Source organism: Polypterus senegalus, chromosome 1 (assembly GCF_016835505.1).
Source record: "Polypterus senegalus isolate Bchr_013 chromosome 1, ASM1683550v1, whole genome shotgun sequence".
Taxonomy (NCBI): domain Eukaryota; kingdom Metazoa; phylum Chordata; class Cladistia; order Polypteriformes; family Polypteridae; genus Polypterus; species Polypterus senegalus.
Window position 1 is genome coordinate 250,695,382 of NC_053154.1, and position 19,593 is coordinate 250,714,974.

Consider the following 19,593-nt stretch of genomic DNA (forward strand, 5'->3'; position numbering starts at 1 on the left):
AGACTGTTTTTGTCATAACCATGCAGCTCTTGGCAATAATTCCCACTGCCATTCAGAAACTACTCCTGTCACCTTAAAGAATAAGTTTGGCATTTTCTAAGTCAAAGTTATTTCTTCACAATCCTGGTACACATGAAACTACATTATAATGTGAAGCATTCTTAAAACATTTTAAAAACTAACTAGTCTGTTTTTGCATTTTGTAATGGAGCCAATGGATACTGGGTCATTTTGTAAAGAAAAGCATTAAAACCAACCACAATTGTCCTTTAAGTTACCCTACAATTTAAAATCAGATTGAGAAACAAAAATGTGCAAATAGCCCAGGATGTCATGAGTATCTGCTACAGCATTTAAGGGTAAGTTCTGGGATGAGGCTATGATTTGTTATTTAAATAAAGAAAAAGTAAAATCAAATTACAATAACCCAGAGCATAAAACCTTTAAAGTAGCAGTGCTATCCATCACACAGTTTTTGATTTACTTCATAAAAAATGATAGTAGTGATTCTTAAATTAAAGAGTGTTGTGCAAATAATCAACTTTGAATTATTCAATGAAAAACACTACTTGTTCCTTTCTTGAATAATTTACATATGATATTCGCATGTCTAATATTTAAGGTAAGCCATTTGAGAAAGGAGAAAAGTGTCAAGGGTTTAAATACAATGGACAGATTCTGGAGTGTAAGGCTTTTGTGAAAGGCATATCTGCTGCTTACTGAATGTACTGTAAACGTAGAATAATACAGAAGCAGCAAGACGTGCCAATGGCCTTGAATTCACATATAGTTCTCTTTATGACAATATTGATAAATAACTGTATACTATAGTGCTAAGGTGACTCAAAAGAAGAAAGAAATAAACATCAGAAACTGTAAGAATGGTTGTGGAATTCTGAACAAAGCAGATGCCATTCAGGTCTGGACAACGTAGCCAAGTATTTAGAGAAAAGGAGTTGAACTAGAAGGTATAATGGGTTTTTAGGATAGGTTATAGCACAAAGAGCCAATGATATAAGTGAAATCCTAGGCTGTTAAATGAAAGCCACAGTACTCTCCGAAGATATTAAAAATGGTTCTTTAGGCAGGCTTTTGATATTTCTAAATGTCAGTAGTACATAAAGCAAGGAATAAGAGGTCATGGTCCTGGAGTTGTAGAAACAGAACCATTTAACGTTTGTAGTTACCAGTCAAGTTTTGCATCATTTCAAGCAAGTCTGGTTAGTACATACTGTATCACAGAAAAGAATTAATCAGCAAATAGAAAGACAGAATAAGATTAAATAGCTACTGTTGCAGCTGTCCATGTGCCTTTGAATTAACACACTGATGAGGTGAATCCAAGCTATACAAATTCAGGAATTTAATGGTTTAAGTTACAGTTTTAATAACAAAACTGGAAATGTATGATCTTACTCTCATATATGTTATTTCTTCACATCATTGAGCAGGATTCATTTTTCCAGTGAACATGTGTATCATTATTTTGACAGCTGAAAGAAAACATTTTCCTTTTCTTATAATCACAATACCAAATTGTCTCTCCTGTTATGAAACATACTTTCAATAAAATGGTGCCTATATTCATTTCAAAGTCACCAAGAGGTTCTTTTCCACATATATGGGCAATTGTGCTTTATCTAAAAACATGTATAGCGTTTGAAAATAAAAGAAATGGTCTAGTAACCCAAGTAAGTAATCCCCCACAGTGGCACATTAGAAAAAATGAAAGAACAGAGTAGTGTGACTAATCGATTAAATTTGTCATTTTTTGCCTGCAGAGAAAGTTCAGTAGACCTGTCATAAACTTTTGGCCACTCACGGCATCAACCTGCCTTTAAATTAGATGCTAGTCTGCTCACAGCCATTTTAGAGTTTTGTTTTTTTTCTGTAGCCACCTGCAAACTTTCACACTTCTCTCCCCGTTATTTTATGTATTTCTACAATTTCAGAATGTGGTTTCTATGTTTTGAAGATGTACACCTGCTCCCCCAAATTGGGCTAATTGCCTCCTAATTGCCCAGCTGCCTACTGCACATTGCAATTTACAAATTTAATAACATAATTAAACCCATTAAAGTTGAGGCAGGATCACAATTTTGCAGCTCCCCTGTGACAATGTGCCATGAAGTATAAGTGTGCTATAAATTAAAGAAACATTGCTTAGGTTTGTTCATTAAGCTGTGTAACGTTTAAATGAAAAATATATTAGATATTTTTTTCTAGGTCATTTTTGACTTTGAATTGGAAGTGCCTAGAGTAGTTGTTCCAACCCCCACTGAAAGGGAATCTCTGGGGTTGTTGGATTTTGCTTCAGTGAAGGTGCTAATCGCAGGGTAATGCTTACTTATCATGAACTCTTTGCCATTGTAAATGTTTTGTTTCAGTGTTAGAGTCTGATTTTGCAAACCTATCGTTTATACCAATTTTCTAGACAATTTAGCAGATTTTCATATAATTTTCCACACAGTGGTAGGGATGTTCCCCTCAGTCTTATTAAAAATATATTTTTACATTTCTAAAGCATCTACTTTGTTTACCGCAAACTGTGAAGATTATTTTGATTCTTATTTGCAAATTTGCTTTAATTTTAACTCATGAAAGTGCATATAGTGTGCATTATATATTCTGGTCACAGCAGATTTTTTTGTTTTTTGTAAAATAAAGTTTTGGAGAAAACGGACTAAATTTGGAAACATAAAAAATATACTTTTAATGAAGATGCTTTGTACAGCATTTAAAATGATTTCTTGGAAAAAGTAATAAGCATACAGAAGCATAGAGATGTTTTAGTGTGAATTGGCATAGTGGTTAATGCTGTGATCCATACCTCTAGTCAACCGATTCTACATCCCAGGTACACTGAACATGGAGTCTGCACAATTTCTCCATGACTTTGTGGGTTCTTTCTTTGAGTAGTCTGGGTGGTACTACACTTAGTACTTCTGTCTCACAGAACCACCATGCTGGGTTAGAATTCTGCACCTGGTCATTGTCAGTGTGAGGTTTTCACATTCTCCACATGCCTGTGTAGATTTGTCTCCTAGTACTTTGGTTTTCCTCCCATATCTCACAGCTATGTTTGTAAGAATAATTGAAAAAGTAATGTGTGGGTTTGTATGAGACTAGGTCTTTAATGGACTGGTGAACTTCTGGGACAGGCTCTGCATGACTCTGGTCAAGATTAAGTTTGAGCATGTCCTTCTATTATTAGAGTGGTAATTGCATCACACTCTGTAGGCAAAGGCAAGGAAGGAGTTCAATAAGTGTAATATAGTATAATATACAGAGATTGTACAGACAGCAGACCTACTAAAATATTTATTGATGTTTCCTTTGTTTTAAAATAGCCGTGTGTCAGGTTTACTAAATATAACATTCTTCTCAATACAGAGACAACCTTTTATACTTTAAAAATCAACTTAAATTTGCAATAATGTGTGAAGTATAATTTCAATGAAAATAACATTTTTGGAATGTCTCATTGCCAATAACACCTATAAACAATGCTGGCAGGTTCTCCAAATTTGCAATGTGTTTGAAATTGTTTCATGCATGTACTTGTTAATTTGGTATTTTCAAGTTGTCTTAATTTTTTTAAATTTTATTTTTGGTGAGCTGCTTTTTTAAACTTTATTTCCTTCTGCTTGTTTGGTAGTACACGTTAAAATATATAATTTTAGTTTTTAAAAGAGGCAGTAGTAAGTTCATTCCTGAAATGGCACGTTTCATTAAAAAAAATTTTTGTCATATAAACTTTGTAAAGATTTTTCTAAAGACAAAACGTTGTTGTACTTGTGTATACATTTTCTGGAACAGGTAATCTCATACTGTGATCTTCACACAAAGCACAAATACAAAACACAGACACAAAGCACAAATATAAGTAAAACTAAATAAGAACTTCTTTAGACTGGGTAGCTAGCATTGCTGCCATCTATATCATAGCACTTTAACATAGTCACACAACAAACACTGTTAAATTATGCAAATATTTTAATGAGCAGTTCAAAAGATACAGCATAAATTCGCCAGTTGGAAACACCAAGACTTTCTAAGCTGTTCTTGGCACCCTTCAGTTCATTATTGATTTGTCTGAAAAAGGATAGTTCAACAAGAAACTGAATTAATTTAAGCGAAAGGGCACATCGATTGTGATAATTGGTATGCTCGTAGTACCCTTTTCAGAGGCTGCACTCTTTTTTTTTTTGCTACTTAAGCTCTTGAAAAAATGCACGTTTCAAGATAAACATTTTAAAAAGAAAAGAATAATTTTAGTTTGCTCTTTAAATGCATAGAGCATTTACAGTGTTGTGCATGTCCATTTGCTATATTTTTTGTCACTTGAAAATTTGATTGCCTTTTAACTTCAGGATAAATTGTATATTTGTTTGATTGTACTAGTTGAGTGTTAAATGCGTAAAAAATAAATTATACAAACTAAGAGCCCTTTTAATATATTTAGTTACTAAAAGCTTGCCATGTATTTCTGTTTATTTATTTGGTTTGCCCTAATTATAATTACCAGTTTTCACTGTATATCCTGTAAATGGTTAACTCTCATCCTCCAAGCCTTAAAAGCTCTTTGACAAAAAACGTTCCTGTTTTGTAATATGTATTTAATTAGAGTTTATGGTGAGCAAACTAAAAGTTTGGTCATTTAGTTAAACACCAAACAGGATAATAGTTTATGTCTGTGGTATTTTGAATTTTTTTAACAGTTCTTATATTTGCTTTTAGTAGAAAATCCCTGTATTTATCAAATAGGAGCATGGGAGTAATCTTCTAGGGGACCCCAAGAAGATATTTAGGAAAAATAGCAATTGATCATATAAAGAAAGAGGAGGAAAACATGGCATAATTGCTTTTGAAAATAATTGTTACATTCATATATTTGAATTAAGAATCTGCTTTGTAAAACAGTCCAGTAAGCTGTGTTTCATCAACACAGTATGAAAGAAAGGATACCAGTGCAGTTAGTGGCAAGTGGGACTTCATTCCACTGTTAGTTAAAAATATACAAAGTAGCTGAAACCAGCTGATAGAACATCATTCAGAAGCACCAACAGAAGAAAAATAAAGGAGGGGAGGTATACTTGGATCCTCCACAGTCATTGTGAATTTTGAGCTTATAAACAATAGCTGCTAGACTTCCTTGACCTGCATCTCAAAACTAAGCATGGATGTAATGCTGGCAAAGCAGCTGACTTCTTTACCAGAAAAAGCTTTCCAAATTCAGGTCAACCCAGGGAACTTTGAGAATGGCATCCACATCATTAGCCAATACATATCTTATGATTTCCCTGTTTTTAGCCAAAAATATGTTGAGCACCACTGCTATGAAAAAAACACAATTCTGAGTACTGTACACTCCATGGTTTCTTTGGAACATTAAAGCTGGTATGTTATTTTAAAATAAGTTATTTGTTGCAGATGTGGTTTAACCTAAAGCCTGTAAATATTGCATTAAATTGTATAAGGGACTACTTGGCTAGCAAAATATTGTCAAGGGTAAAGGCAGCATCTGGGTGGTTGAGCAAAGGGTTGAGAGAAGCTATATACTGGTGTTTGACTGTGCCCACCTGACAGCGATGGCTACCATGTGACAAAATCTCAGTAAAGCAGAAGTCTTGGAAGACCTACTAAGTGTGCATCAGGGTAAGGCAGAGACTATTGAAAACTGGCAAGTGATAGCTGTCCATTAGTGAAAAAAAGAACATACAGTCTATAATGAGTGGAATAGACCAAGCTGGGTCCAAAGGGTGAGCTGGTGGTCTGAAAATCTTTCAGACCTGTCTCAAATCCTTGAAGTTATTTTTGAATTTGAGTCAAAAATTAATCCTTGGAGAAAGGTTTTTAAATTTTATTTTGAATAAAAGAATAAATACAGAGTCCAGAGGGAAGTAGTCATAGGCAATAGTTAAGATCGATCCAAGAAAAGAGTGACATTCTGAGAATATTATGATGGTTCCTGTGCTGAAACAACAATTGTAATTTTTGTTGCTGTAGGGTTTAGGCTGTTATAATTTCTCTATCTGTATCTTTTTTATTTTGTTTCATTTTACATCTGTCTTTACCGTCTCTGTTTCTCATTAGGGTTTTGGTCAATGAATAGCCACAAGAAACAAAATTCAAAAGAGAGCTGCCAGATATCTTACCAGTCTCATAATTCCAGGTTGCATGCTAAACTGAGTGAGCGAATTAGGAATATGCTAAGAACTATTACTTTACCTTTACTTATTCTTGTGATCAGTTTTCTTTTAAAAGTAAACTTGTTTATCATGCTTAACCAAAATTAAGAAGCTTAAAATCCCACTTGATGCCTGTAAGGCTGTTGAAATGAAGAAATGTAGTAGTGATACAGAAAAAATGGGAAATGGTGGTCTGTATGGTATTTGAGGGTAGAAAAATAGGCGAGCCACTGAAGGTGATAACCAGAGGGAAGTTCAAATAAAGGTCCAGTAGAACATTGTTTCATCTTTGGCTTTTACAATGATCCTTTCTGTTTATTCTTTTTTTTTGTCTCTTCAGTTATACATTTTTGGATTTTTGCTGGTTATTTCTTAGTATTTTTGGCAGCTATGAACACTAGTAGGTGCTTGATATCACACTGGTGGGGTATTTGTAAGTAAGAAATGATCAGACCTCTTAAGTTAGATAGGAACTGGTATTTTAGCGACAGTAAACAAATATAAATAATTGTTTTCTTTTCCCAGGTTGAATTGTTTTTGACACCTGCATGATGGAACTTGACATTGAAAGCTAACTGACACTACATCATAGCTCACAGATGCTTCCTTTTCACACAAGAAAAAGATTGTAACATATGTCATCTTGTCATACAGTAACTTTGAAAAGTATAATTTTGTGTTAAGGTTTATTATTTTATGTCATTGTTATTTCTGTTGCGGAACCATTACTTGAAAGATACTGGGACTTTAGTGTGCACTGTCTATCAAATATTTGAGCTCCATCTCTATATTCATTTTTGGTTCAAATTGAAAACATATAAATGTACATTGCTATGTTTAATATTAGATGCATGTAGATATAAATAAAAAATTTTATTATGAACTTTAAGGCCTCCTTGCAGTAAAGATTATTATATTGACCATTAATTAGTTTTATTCCAAAGTGAAAATCTAAACTGTAAATAAGTTGGTAAAATCCATTGTCTTTGGCTTGCTTAATCCAATCTATGGTCTCTGTGAGAAAGAACCTGTGGTTCAACAGTCCATCATGGCAAACTGAAGCACACATCAATATTTACAGAGATGAATTCAGCTATCGGCTAACATTCACATTTTTAGGTTTGTAGGAGGAAACTGCAAAAAATCCACATTGACATTTAGTGAAGATGATGATTTTACAAAGAGAGGGACATGGCATATAAGTTAGCAAAGCTAAACTTACTATTCCTAATAGAAATAGTGATGTAGAAAATGGATACATAGAAAATCACCTCCCTCTTCAAATACATCTTCTCCCAGGTTAAAAAAAAATCCGCTGTAGGAATTTGAGTTTGACAAAATGTTAACTTGTATAAAGTTTATGAATGATACAGGTGTTTTTCAAGGTGCTGTGGACATTCTCTGCAAAACAAATTAAAAACAATGAAGTGCATATTTGTAGGAAACTTATATTGTAAACTTTTTGTGGGAGGTTTATTTCACACAATGATAAAGTTAAATGTAACTTCTATTTACTCTGGAAAGTTTGATTGGAAACGGATAGAATGTATCTAATTAATGGTAATTAGATGATTCACATTATGTCTGTTTACACTTACAACCTTCTTTCTTATGTACTTTTTTAAAAGAATTAGCAGGTGATACATATATACATTAAGAGAAAGGTATTTCGTGTGTAATAAAATAAAGGACAGTTAGAAAGTGTTAAGGCACCTTGAAGACAAACTCTGTTTATTTGTTGGCCAAAAGTAAGTAAAGTCGTCAGAATGTTGACTAATGCAAAGATGGCAGTGTTGCCCCTTAAGAGGAAGCAAGAGTGGAAAAAGTAGCCCTGATGTTGTCTCCCCCTCCCCCTTAGCTCAGACTCATGCCAAACCCAGACTCAAGAGGTCATATAACTGGGAGAGTGCATTGGCATTGACTTGGTGAGAGCCCAAGTGATGTTGAACTCGAAATTTGTACGGCTGAAGGTCCAAAAACCATCTAGCGACATGTGGGTTTGGTTCCTTTTGTAGGGCCATCCCCTGTAGAGTGAACTCATGGCCAAGAAAGTAGTAACTCAGCTCCTGGATGGCCCCTTTGATCACCATAGCTTCCTGTTCCAGTTTACCTGGTCTCTCAGTTCAACAGTTTCTGGCTCAGGTATATTATGGAGTGTGTGACCCCATCAACACTTTGACTCAGCACGTCACCTAGACTTGTGCCTGAAGGAGTCGGTCTGGAGGATGAAAGGGAAGGAAAAGTCAGGAGTCATCAGTATGGGGGCCAAAGTGAGAACCTGCTTAAGGTCACAAAATGCAGTTCTTTACTTTTTCATCCTATACCACTTTATTATGTGACCCGACATTTGCGCGATAGACATATGCGCACCGACAAAATAGCGTCGATTAAAATGCGCCGACAATATCGCCCCGACAAAATCACGAAAGTTTCATTAAATATGAATTACTAGTTTAAAGCATATATAATAATGTTTATTTTAGAAGTCAATATTATGAGACGTGGCATGCCATCAGCATGGCACGCAGATAGTCCTTAAGATCACACCCTGCATATGTAGTAGGAAGAATTGCAGCAAGGGCATCCTACTCTCTTGGCCTCTCTCGCGATTTTGTCGTCGCGATTTTGTCAGCTCGCATTTGTCGAAAACCAGTCAGCAGGTTTGTCGGCGCTCATTTGTCCATCGCGGTTTTGTCAGGGCGCATATGTCTATCTCGCTTTTGTCAGTGAGCCCTTTATTAGGTGTTCATTTATCAAGGGCGAGGCTCTTTCAGAGAAGCTGGGTACAAACTGGGGGTAGTACCTTTCTAAGCCTAAGAAAGCCTGTACCTGTCACTTGGTTATTGGTTGAGGCCAATATAAAAAAGCAGAAACTTTGGAACACTGTTGTTGAATGGTCTTCACCCACATGTAGCCCAAATAATTAGCCTTCACTGACTCAAAATAATATTTTTTTGGATTAATACAGAGAGTCACAATATTGCCAGTGTCCACTTGCAGTACTGAATGCATTTTTTTCCTTGGCAGACTCTGTTAAAGGAGTCTGCCCGTACCTTTTCATCATGTCAAGTGTAGTCAGGTAGTGAGCTTTTCTCCATCCACTTACAGCACTGGGTTTGCATCAAAAGGTAACTGATCCCAATTCTTCCCATCCTCACTGACTACCTTGCATAACATTTTTTTTGAGTGTTTGAATAATGAAAGGCGGTCTATAAATGTAAAGAATTATTATTATTATTATTAAAATGAGTAGACACATAAAGCTAAATATTTGTTTTATGCTGTTATAACATATATCTTGAAAATATTTTAATTGTACTGTATTATAACACTGTGTCAAGAATTGTCTTATTAATTTTGTATGTCCTGCACTTTTTTATTAAAATAAAAAAACAGGACCGTCCTCCAAACGCAAGGAACAAAACATCAAGCACTACTACACTGACAGTTGATGTGTTAGATGGAGATGATTTGGGGCCCATGTTCCTACCATGCAGGCTGGTGAATAACACAAGAGATTGCCGTCCTCTGGAATATAAAGCCAGCATTCCAGAACTCACTGACCCGGTAAAACTATTTTTTGTGTCTTTCTATTCCTATATTCAGTATCTTTCCTATCATATCACATTTGTGTCATAACGTGGAATGGTATTTCAGTAAAATGTAGTGGTGAGATGTAGATATTTTCATGCTCTAGCTATATACTGTATGTGCAGTATATGTACTGTATATGTTCAGTTTGGGTGTGTCTGTAATGTTTTTTTATTATAGTGATTATATTGGGTAACATATTCTGAACTGTTCCACTCTGTAAGATAATTTGTCTATCAAAAAAAAAATACTGTACAGTGCTGGAATTGCATGCAATCTGTTTTATCAAACCAGGAAAGAATGAAATCAAGAATTAAAAATGAATTTAATGATTGAATGCTCATGGAGAACTGAGAGATGTCCAAGATGATTAAAAAAGTAGACTGACTTGACTTGCTAACATCTCGACTAAAACTTGATTTCTCTTGAAAATTTATATTGCATTTCTGTAAATATTGACCGTCCTGTCAAATAGAGTCAATCATGAATTGACAGGCAGACCTCCTAGAAACTATGACCCTTGAGAAGACAAGCATTCCTGCAGAAATTAAGACCAGCAATCTCTCTAAATTCTCGGCTGAGTAGGAGTAATACACTTCTGCTGCCAGACAGGTCAGCAAACATATGAAATCAGAAGTACCAAAACAATATTGTTTTTCTAAATTTGTACATGCAGTGTTTAAGTAATAATAAAAATCTGTTTATTCTACTAGGATAGGCTCAGATGCCTTGTAACCCTGAATTAAAAAAGCAGGCTAGAGACAGGATAATGGATGGATATTTATAGCATAGTTACACTGTATTTATTATGAGTTACAGTTTAGATAAAAAATTATTATGTTGCAAACTGTTTGAAATATTTTTTAGGATTATACATACAATATATTTAAATTACCAAAGAAAGAAAGGTTCTGACTCTCATTTTGGTGTTCTGGCTATGGTAGTATTTTGTATATGTGTACATTAGGTTGTTTTTTATTTAATACAATTAACCTCCCATCATTTAATTTACAGTGATAAACTGTTAAAATAAGTTATGATTCCTGCTTTCTATTAAAATAACCTTGTTTTTAGCAATAGTAAAGCAAAACAGTGAATAAGCATAAAGACAAGGGGTATGTGTTATGGTTATAATAATACATTATATTTATATAGCGCCTTTCCCATGCTCAAGGCGCTTCACAGAGTCTTAGAAAAAAAAACAGCAGGGTATTTGTAACATTGGATGCAAATGTTTTCCTGAATAGAACAATGAAACAAATAACAAAGCATTAAATAGAATAAAGGGCAATAAACCAGAGTAAAATACTAAATTCAATACTAAAAGTAAAACCTAACAAATAACCTAATTTGTGATATAACAGATACACAAATTATCCTGAAGACCTGGACAGAGAGGTAAATTGAAAGAAAGGGCAGAATGTTAAGTTAAGTTAAAAGCCTTCCTAAATAGTTAAGTTTTAATTTGTTTTTTAAAAGAATGAATGGAGTCAGCTGATCTAATTCATTTCGGGATGTCATTTCAAAGTCTGGGTGCTATGGAGCTGAAGGCCCTGTCACCCAAAGAGTGCAGGTTAGTGTGGGGCACAACAAGATTACCAGAATCAGAGGACCTTAGTAGGCGAACAGGAGCATAGTGATTTAGAAGGTCACTGATGTAGTATGGTGCAAGGCCATTTCAAGCTTTGTAGGTTATTAGTAGAATTTTGTTATATATATTTATTATATATGGTATTATGTTAACAAATTATGGTTAAACTAGAGAAAGATTACTGAAGCTTGCAAAGCTTCTATTTCATTTTCATTTAAAATTCTGTGTTTTATAAGAGAAAATTGTATAATCATTTTATTATTTAAATAATAATAAAATTCTTATTAATAATAAATGCTTAATTCTCAACTGTGAAAATTATTTGAAAATGTTAAAAAAATCTTAATTTGAATAGTCATCTTTCTACATTTAATTATCCATCATTAAAATATTTGCATATATACCAAATTAATGTAATCACAGGATACTTACTGAGAACTAAGGGATGCTTAAGACAATCAAAAATCAGGCTGACTAAATTAAATGGTACACAGGGCACGGCCTGTAAACAATTATTGTATCTTAATTGCATATAATTTTTATTCTTTTTTTAATCAGAAGTGCTAAGTCTTTTGAATACTTGGACATTTGAAAAGGGCGTAATATATTACTGAGTATAAGCTGGCATTTTTATAATAATCTAAAAGTAATTGTTTCTTAAAACCAGTTTTCTTTAAAATTGTTATGTAGTACAACTTGATGTTATCTTTCTGTAAACCATTTTTGGAAATATACAGCAATCCATCCATTTTACCCTGTGGGTCATGTGGAGTGACTAGGGTGGAGTGGTGACAGTCCATTTCCATGTCTAAACACACACACACTCTGGGCATATTTTTATCAGTTAATCAAACAAAAATCATGTACACACTAAGAATGTGTAAACTTTACAAAGGAGGCCAGGATCCTGTTATTTCAATCAGAATACTGGAAGACCCCCCTAAAGTTTTGTTGAATAGAGAATGATTAAAAAGTTATTTTAAAGGATAAGTGTAGTATTTTTGAAGTTGAAGTTTTTTTTAACAATCTTGTGCTGTACAGTATATTAATTTGCCACAGTAAACTGTGTTCTTAAGTGAAGTATTTTGTATACTGTACATTTAAAAAATGTGATGACTGCTGTGTTCTTCACCTCATTGCTTGTTTCACTTTGCAACATCCGTTCACTCACTGGACCATGGTTCCCTGTATGTTATTGATAATTCAATGAGCAATTGCGATTTCTGCTGAAAGTGATTTGAGCTATTAAGGCAGAGTTGGTGACAGAGGAGATGCATGCAGGAACATCTAAAGTTTTTTAGCATGATGAAAAATAGAGCTGTATAGTATGCGCTGTAGAAATATCAGGTACTAGCAAGCTGAATACTACATGAATGGTTAGCTCTTAGTGATCTCTTGAGCTATTAAGTAGATTGAACCACATACATGTTTATTGTGCATGTGGAGTTTTCAATGTTCTCCCTGAGTGAACATAGGGTTTCCTCCCACCTCACCAGATATTTACCAATCAATCTGCGGACCAGGAATGTTCTTAATGGTCAGTTAGCTCTACCAAAGAAAATAAATGCACAAACAAATTAAACTCTGTCATCATACAGTATATTCCAAAGTCAGAGAAAAAGACTTTAATGCTTAGTTCTTATAATAATAATCTGGTGTTTGAGGATCTAACATTACGACTGGAAATATAAGGGCACATTCATTCCAAAATATAGGAGGGAGCAAGATTATTCAGCGCCTTACATATCATTAATAGTATTTTAAAATCAGTTCTAAAGGACACTAGTAACCAGTGTAACAACACTAAAGCTGATGAGATATGCTCAATTTTTCTTTTTTTTGATTAAAATTCATGCTACTGCATTCTGAAGTAACTGCAACTAATTGATGTCTTCCTAAGATAGTCCAGTTAAGAGTGCATTTCGGTAAACTAGTCTGATAGAAACAAAAGCAGGAGTTAATTTCTCAGCATCTTGCATCTTAAATGAAAAAATGTAGTTATATTAATAAGATTAATGAGTGATTTAAAGTTCAGGTCAGAGTCTTATGACCAGTAGGAGGTGTTGCAGCACCCCAAACCCCAGACACAACCTCACAGGCACATGTTCTAAGTACAAATAAAGGTTTTATTGTACAAAATACTTTACAAATGGTTTCTTTGTCATCAAAACACAACACATTTCTTCTTCTCTCTCACTCTTCTCCTCCACACCTCCCAGGTAAGTTTTGTCCATCCTCCACACCTGGCTCCAGCTTGCCTGGATGATTTTGACCAGCTTCTTTTATCCTGGAATCAGGATTACTTCATGTGCTAGGGCATAGCCCTTTGAAAGCATTTCTGTGTTAAACAGAAGTCCCTCAAAGTGGGGTTTACCAATCCCAGCAGCTCCTTATTGGCGGCCCCAAGGAACCCGGCAGAGCTGCCTCCAAGGGACTATACGTCCCAGTATACTCTGCAGGTGTCTGTGTGGGAATCCTAGCCCAGGGATGCTGCTATTTAGCATAATGGGGAAGCATGTATTCCAGATAGGTTGTCTTCCCCTGTTCTTACATCATACTGCCCTCAATGTATTGTTCCTTACCTCATTCTGGCTGGAATACCTGCATATGTGGGCCATCCATCACAGTCCATAATAATGCCTAAATTCTTTACTTCTGCTTTGACTTTCAACATGAAGTGAAAATTTATTTTTAAGACCCATGCTTGTTCTAACAACTTAGATTTATGTTTTTTTTTCCTTGTTTAGCTTGAGGAAATTAATTCTCATCCATTTTGAAATGCAAGTAAGATATTGGATCAGAGGGCACAGAGCCTCAGGGTTGTCACATTATATAGACAAATAATATGATTTAAAGGGAGCCTGTACTATAGATTGAAAATAACAGCAGACCCAGAATAGATCTTTCTGGTACAATAGAGGAAAGCAGGATAGCCCAACTAGAAACAGGTAACTTCCTACAGGTGAACACACTTGTATGCAGCTAAAGGCTTGCTAACGGTGCATGTGAAATTTAAAGCCAATCGAGCAGGCAGGACATCAGTGAAAATGGGCAGTATATGGTTTCCAATTGCACATGGTCTCACCTGTTGCCCTACTGTGTTTGTAAGTTGCTTTGAGCTGTCTAAAATAATCAGCCCTTTCAAGGATAGTGATGACATGGAGGGCAGCTTCACAAAGAACCACTGAAAGGAACTCTGGAATGATTTCCTTAAACCAAACAAACAATTTAAAAAGAAAAAGTCCCAACAGAGAGAAACAGTTAACTTGAAATGAAGATTTAGAGCAGTTGTTGACATTCATTGAGGTAGTCTTTAGTCTTTTTAGAGTGGTACATCGTTTTATGTTGATCTTTCAATATTTTAAAGTAGGGTTCACCAACTCCTGTCCTGGAGGACCACCATGGCTGCAGGTTTTCATTCTAACCCTTTTCTTAATGAGTATCCTGTTTTTGCTGCTAATTAACTTCTTTTGAACTAAGTTTAATTAACTTACTCCAGAAGACTCAGACCCCTTAATTGTTTCTTTTTCCTTAAATAGCAGCCAAACAATAATGAAATACAAAATGAACCAAAACAACTAGTGTCCATCATAGAATATCTGAAAATAAAGAACGATGAAGGTCTCAGGAATGTTGCTGTTCTCAGGTCCCCAAAACATTTTAATAGTGCTCTTAGAAAGATAAAATCAACAATTTCAGAAATTAATTAATTAATTAATTAATTAATTAATTAATTAAAGAACGAGTTTAATTAACAACAAGAATCGGCACCTCATTAAGCAGCTGGTTAAAGTGAAATTGGCTGGAGTTTGAGGCCCCGACTTAGTTGGTCTTCTGTTGGCTCCCTCACTTCACATTTCATTTCTGTTTGGGTGCCATTTAAGGAAAGAAATGAAACAATTCAGAGGAACATTGAAGAAATCTTAAAAAAGCAATTCAATTTAAGTGATTCACAAGAAATTAATTAGCAGCGCAAACTGGGCACTCATTAAAAAAAGGGTTAGAAGGAAAACCTGCAGCCACAGTAGTCGTCCAGGACAGGAGTTGGCGACTCCTGTTTTAAAGTGCCTTATGCAATAGTGTGAAACATTTCCCTTAAATTTAAAAACATAAGGACTGTAGTTATTTCTTGTATCAAAATATTTTTTAAAATCATTAAAACTCAAGTTTAATTTTGTGCAATGACCAAGTCAATTGGAACTTTTTAAATATCTTGTGCTGCTAAAGGTGAGATTGAAAGTGTGAGCCAATTATTTATTCAAGGACATTTTTAGTATTATTTTGGGTCTAAATTAGATTTGTCCAGAAAAGACTGGCATTAGCTTCTCTTACAGAATCAGGAGAAGCCCCTGTCATGTAATAATTTATTAATTTTGTTAAGTAAGGTTACTGAAAGTGTGACTTGGATGGAAATGGGTCTTAGGGGCTGTCAGTTTTAATATCTGGTATAATTTCTTGCTTTTTATGTTAAGGTAAACTAACCAAAACATTGAATGCAAGGAATGACCTAGATTACTAGTACTGTACTAATGATTGTTTTTTTTAATCTGTAATTTTATGTTTTCTTGTTCAAGAGTTTACAAATGTAATTAGAATTTTGCTACTAATGTGGGAAGGGATTTTTTCAAGTTCAGAATTCTTAATGATTAAACTAACCACTGTTCTTAATATTAAGTGAAGACCTTTTCTATTTTTGTTTGAATTAGAGCTGTTTTGTATATTGATTTCAAAGACTAGGTTTGAATTCCTTAAATTTAATAAGCTAATGCTGACATATACAATGGTTGAAATATAAATATATTGTTGTTCTGGTTTTATCCAGTGCACTTATTGGCAAATTTAAATATAATTAACTAGTGGTCTGCAATAGTTCCATTTAAACAATAGCCGATTCAGTTTTCAATACTACAAGTAATGAAACATATAACTGTTAATCTGGAATTGTAAACTTTTGTTGAGGTTGTCCAGTTTAATAATAGTGCATTTATTAAAATGACTTATCATTAATAATTTATTATACTTTAAAGCTACTTCATAACTTTAGTTTCCATCAAAAATGTAAAAATATGATGGCATTATAACACTGAATTTTCACCCTTTGTGCTAATGTCATCTTTTATTAAACTTTTTATTTTGTTTAAGATGAGCTCTAGCATTACTGGTTGAGCTGACTGTGGTTCTCAAGTGAGTGTCACTGTAGATATTGGCTGAGGGATGTGTGATAAGTATATATATTTATATTGATGATCATACATTTAATCTAAATCCATTTTAAAATTAAATTGATTGATCAAGAAATATCTTTTCCTTGATTAATGGTACAGATTACAAAAGATTTACAAAGTATTTTCAGTTTTGTTTTTATGTATTGCTAGACAGTTATAACTAAACACTATATGATTATTTTACTGTAAATATGCAAAAGTTACAATGAAGATAAAGATTGATGAGTGTCAGTACTATAAAAGTGTTTCATCTCTAGTTTTAATTTTGCATTTTTTCTTTTATTTTGTTACCTTTTTCCTAAATTGTAACTTTCTTGTTCTAAATGTGTCCATTATTTCTCTAAACTGTGTTGTTCTACTCCCATGAGCACTCTTATTGTAAGTTTAGAGGCCTTTGCCGTTTATGTCTTTCAGATTCTGTTTATAGATTTTTAAAATTTCCTCTGACTTTCCAGAAGATTTGTTTAGCAGACTTTTAGCTTGATTATGATTTGTTTATCTCAGGTCTTAATTCTCATAGTAAAAAAAATGTATTTAGATTTTTGAAGTAAATATATTTGTGGATGCTTTCAGTTCACTTATTCTCACCCCTGAATCTCAGCTTTCATTTAGTTACTTCAAATAAACGTAATAAGGTAGAAGAAGGGAATTTTACCTTAGGACAGATTGATTAACTCTAGAAAAAAATATGCCCCCCTGGGCAGTGCATTCATATTCATATATTTTTCTCAGTTACATGATTTGAGTATTCTCACTTTTCAGTAGCATTTAAGTAAGTCAGAACACATACTGTGCTTGACCATAAACTAGTACTTTTTGAAGTTACAGGGTTATTATATTTAGTAGCTCTAAATTACTTATAATAACACTGGCAATTCTTACTAGTTTTCACATGCTAATGCTGCCTGTTAGAGGATTTCTTTTCTTATCAGTGTAGTCTTCAGTTTCATATGAGTATGAAGGGCTAAACAGGCCAATAAATACTTTTCTGTATATGATACATTGGTTTATATGTTCACACTTTTGGTTTGTGAGTGTTTACTAAAGTTTGCTTATGTATAATACTGGTTTAATTCATATGAAATATATATATTGGAAGGTGTATGTGTTATGGGTTTATGTATTGATTTGTATGTGTATGTCACTGGTTTATGTATTTTTATTATTGGCTTGTGAGTAAACTGCGCTGGTTTGTACTCTTATGCTAAACAGTGTTGGCTTGTGTTCATATATGATTGGTCTGCTTACATATAGAATTTTTTTTATTTTAGTTTTATGAATGTCTTGTACTGGTTTCATTTGGAAAATGTACCAGTTTTGAATATGAATTCTGTTGGTTTTATACATACACTAATTCGATTGTATGTGAGTCATGAACCTCTTTTGAATGTATTCTATACTGGTTTTATGTGCCATACTAATTTTACATTATATCAGTTTTTTGTGAAAAATAGGCTGGTTTTATGTACAGTACAACTCCTGTCACAACTCTATGTGTGTAGTATATTGGTTTTACATGCAAACTATGTCAGTTGTTCACATTATCTAGAATGGCAAACCTTTAGCATGTGAGTGAAATCCAGTGCAGTTCACTGAATAATAAATGGCCGCAAACAACTAACATACACATTCAAAGCACTATAGTTCTTACACAAAGCAGTAGTACACATATGTAAATCAATATAATTCACACGGAAATCAGTAACGAATACAGGCCCCTCAACCATCACAGTTAATATGTATGAAACCAATACTGTACATATGTCAACCCAAAATATAAGCTTGTTCATAATCCAATAGTATGAAAATGTAAATCTACTGTATATATCACATACAAAAATATATAATTTATGCCATGTTTTGCCACTCATTGCCAAGGGCTCTTATTATAAGTTCAGCTGAAATTAGCATCTGCCCATATACTTAGAATGTTAGTTTCTTACGCTACTACTTCTCCAATTTACTTGTCATGTGATGAATCAAAATTAACAGTTATTACCTTGTGGCAGAAGTCAGTACCCGCGAAAGGAATTATATCTCTAAACTGGCTTGGGAACATCTGGGATTTCCCCAGGGAGAACTAAAATTTGACGCTGGGGAAAGGGAAGCATAGGCTAATCAGCTTTGCCTGTTGCCGCCACCGCAACTCTCACCAGGAGAAGCAGGTTCAATTGAAAAGATGAGATGAGATTTGAAATTTCTACAGAAAATTAAACTTGAGAAAGACACATCAAGTTAATCTCCCTTTAAACTTTGTTTGTGGCTAAAATTCAAAACTCTTAAAATTCTACAATGGGTATTGATTAATGTCTTATTTAGACTTAGAATTGTAATTAGCACCCTCAAATATGAGGTTTGTTTCTATATTCAATGATTCATTTTAACACTAGAATCCCTGAAGCCTACAGAAATGTTCTTAATGCTGGGACATAGTAATTTCCCTTGCCTCAAGAAAGGGCCTGAGCTGCCTTGAAAGTTTGCATATTGTAATCTTTTTAGTTAGCCAATAAAAGGTGTCATTTTGCTTGGCTTCTCACAGTAGATATCGTAACGTGTTTGGCAAAGTAATCTTGCGTTTTCCTTCAATTATTGCCCTTAATGGTATCTGATATTTTTCAGCTATTGTATTTATGCTTAACTGTCTTTCATTGTAATTCCATTTATATTTTTAAAGCCTGTATTCAAAGCATTTTCCATACGTCTCCTTAGAAAATGTCTAGCCAGGAAATAATGTGAAGACAGCCGGTAACATTACCAATAAGGGGATAAAAAACACACTGAAAAACAACAGATTCAAATAATGACTATTTTGAAATAGCTTGTGTCTTTAATCATAATGGCAAGTACAGAAAAGTTCTAATATGTGCTTTACTGTAATTTTTATTTGATAATAAGCAGTGTTTTATTTTATGCTACCACAAAACTTTAAAAGGGAAAAATGCACCGAAAAACTGAAACTGGGAAATAAAAAATTCTCAAATATAAATGATATTGT

At 33.9% G+C, this 19,593-nt stretch overlaps 1 protein-coding gene across 6 annotated transcripts in view; it reads left to right on the top strand.

The window, feature by feature from the left end:
* The window catches only part of pcdh15b (protocadherin-related 15b), a 760,133-nt gene that overhangs the window by 302,232 nt on the left and 438,308 nt on the right, over positions 1-19,593 (top strand). For all 6 annotated transcript variants that reach the window (XM_039771647.1, XM_039771665.1, XM_039771655.1 and 3 more), the window contains one exon: positions 9,588-9,758. In XM_039771647.1, the coding sequence (XP_039627581.1) occupies positions 9,588-9,758 (171 nt within the window). The remainder of the gene's footprint in view (positions 1-9,587; positions 9,759-19,593) is intronic.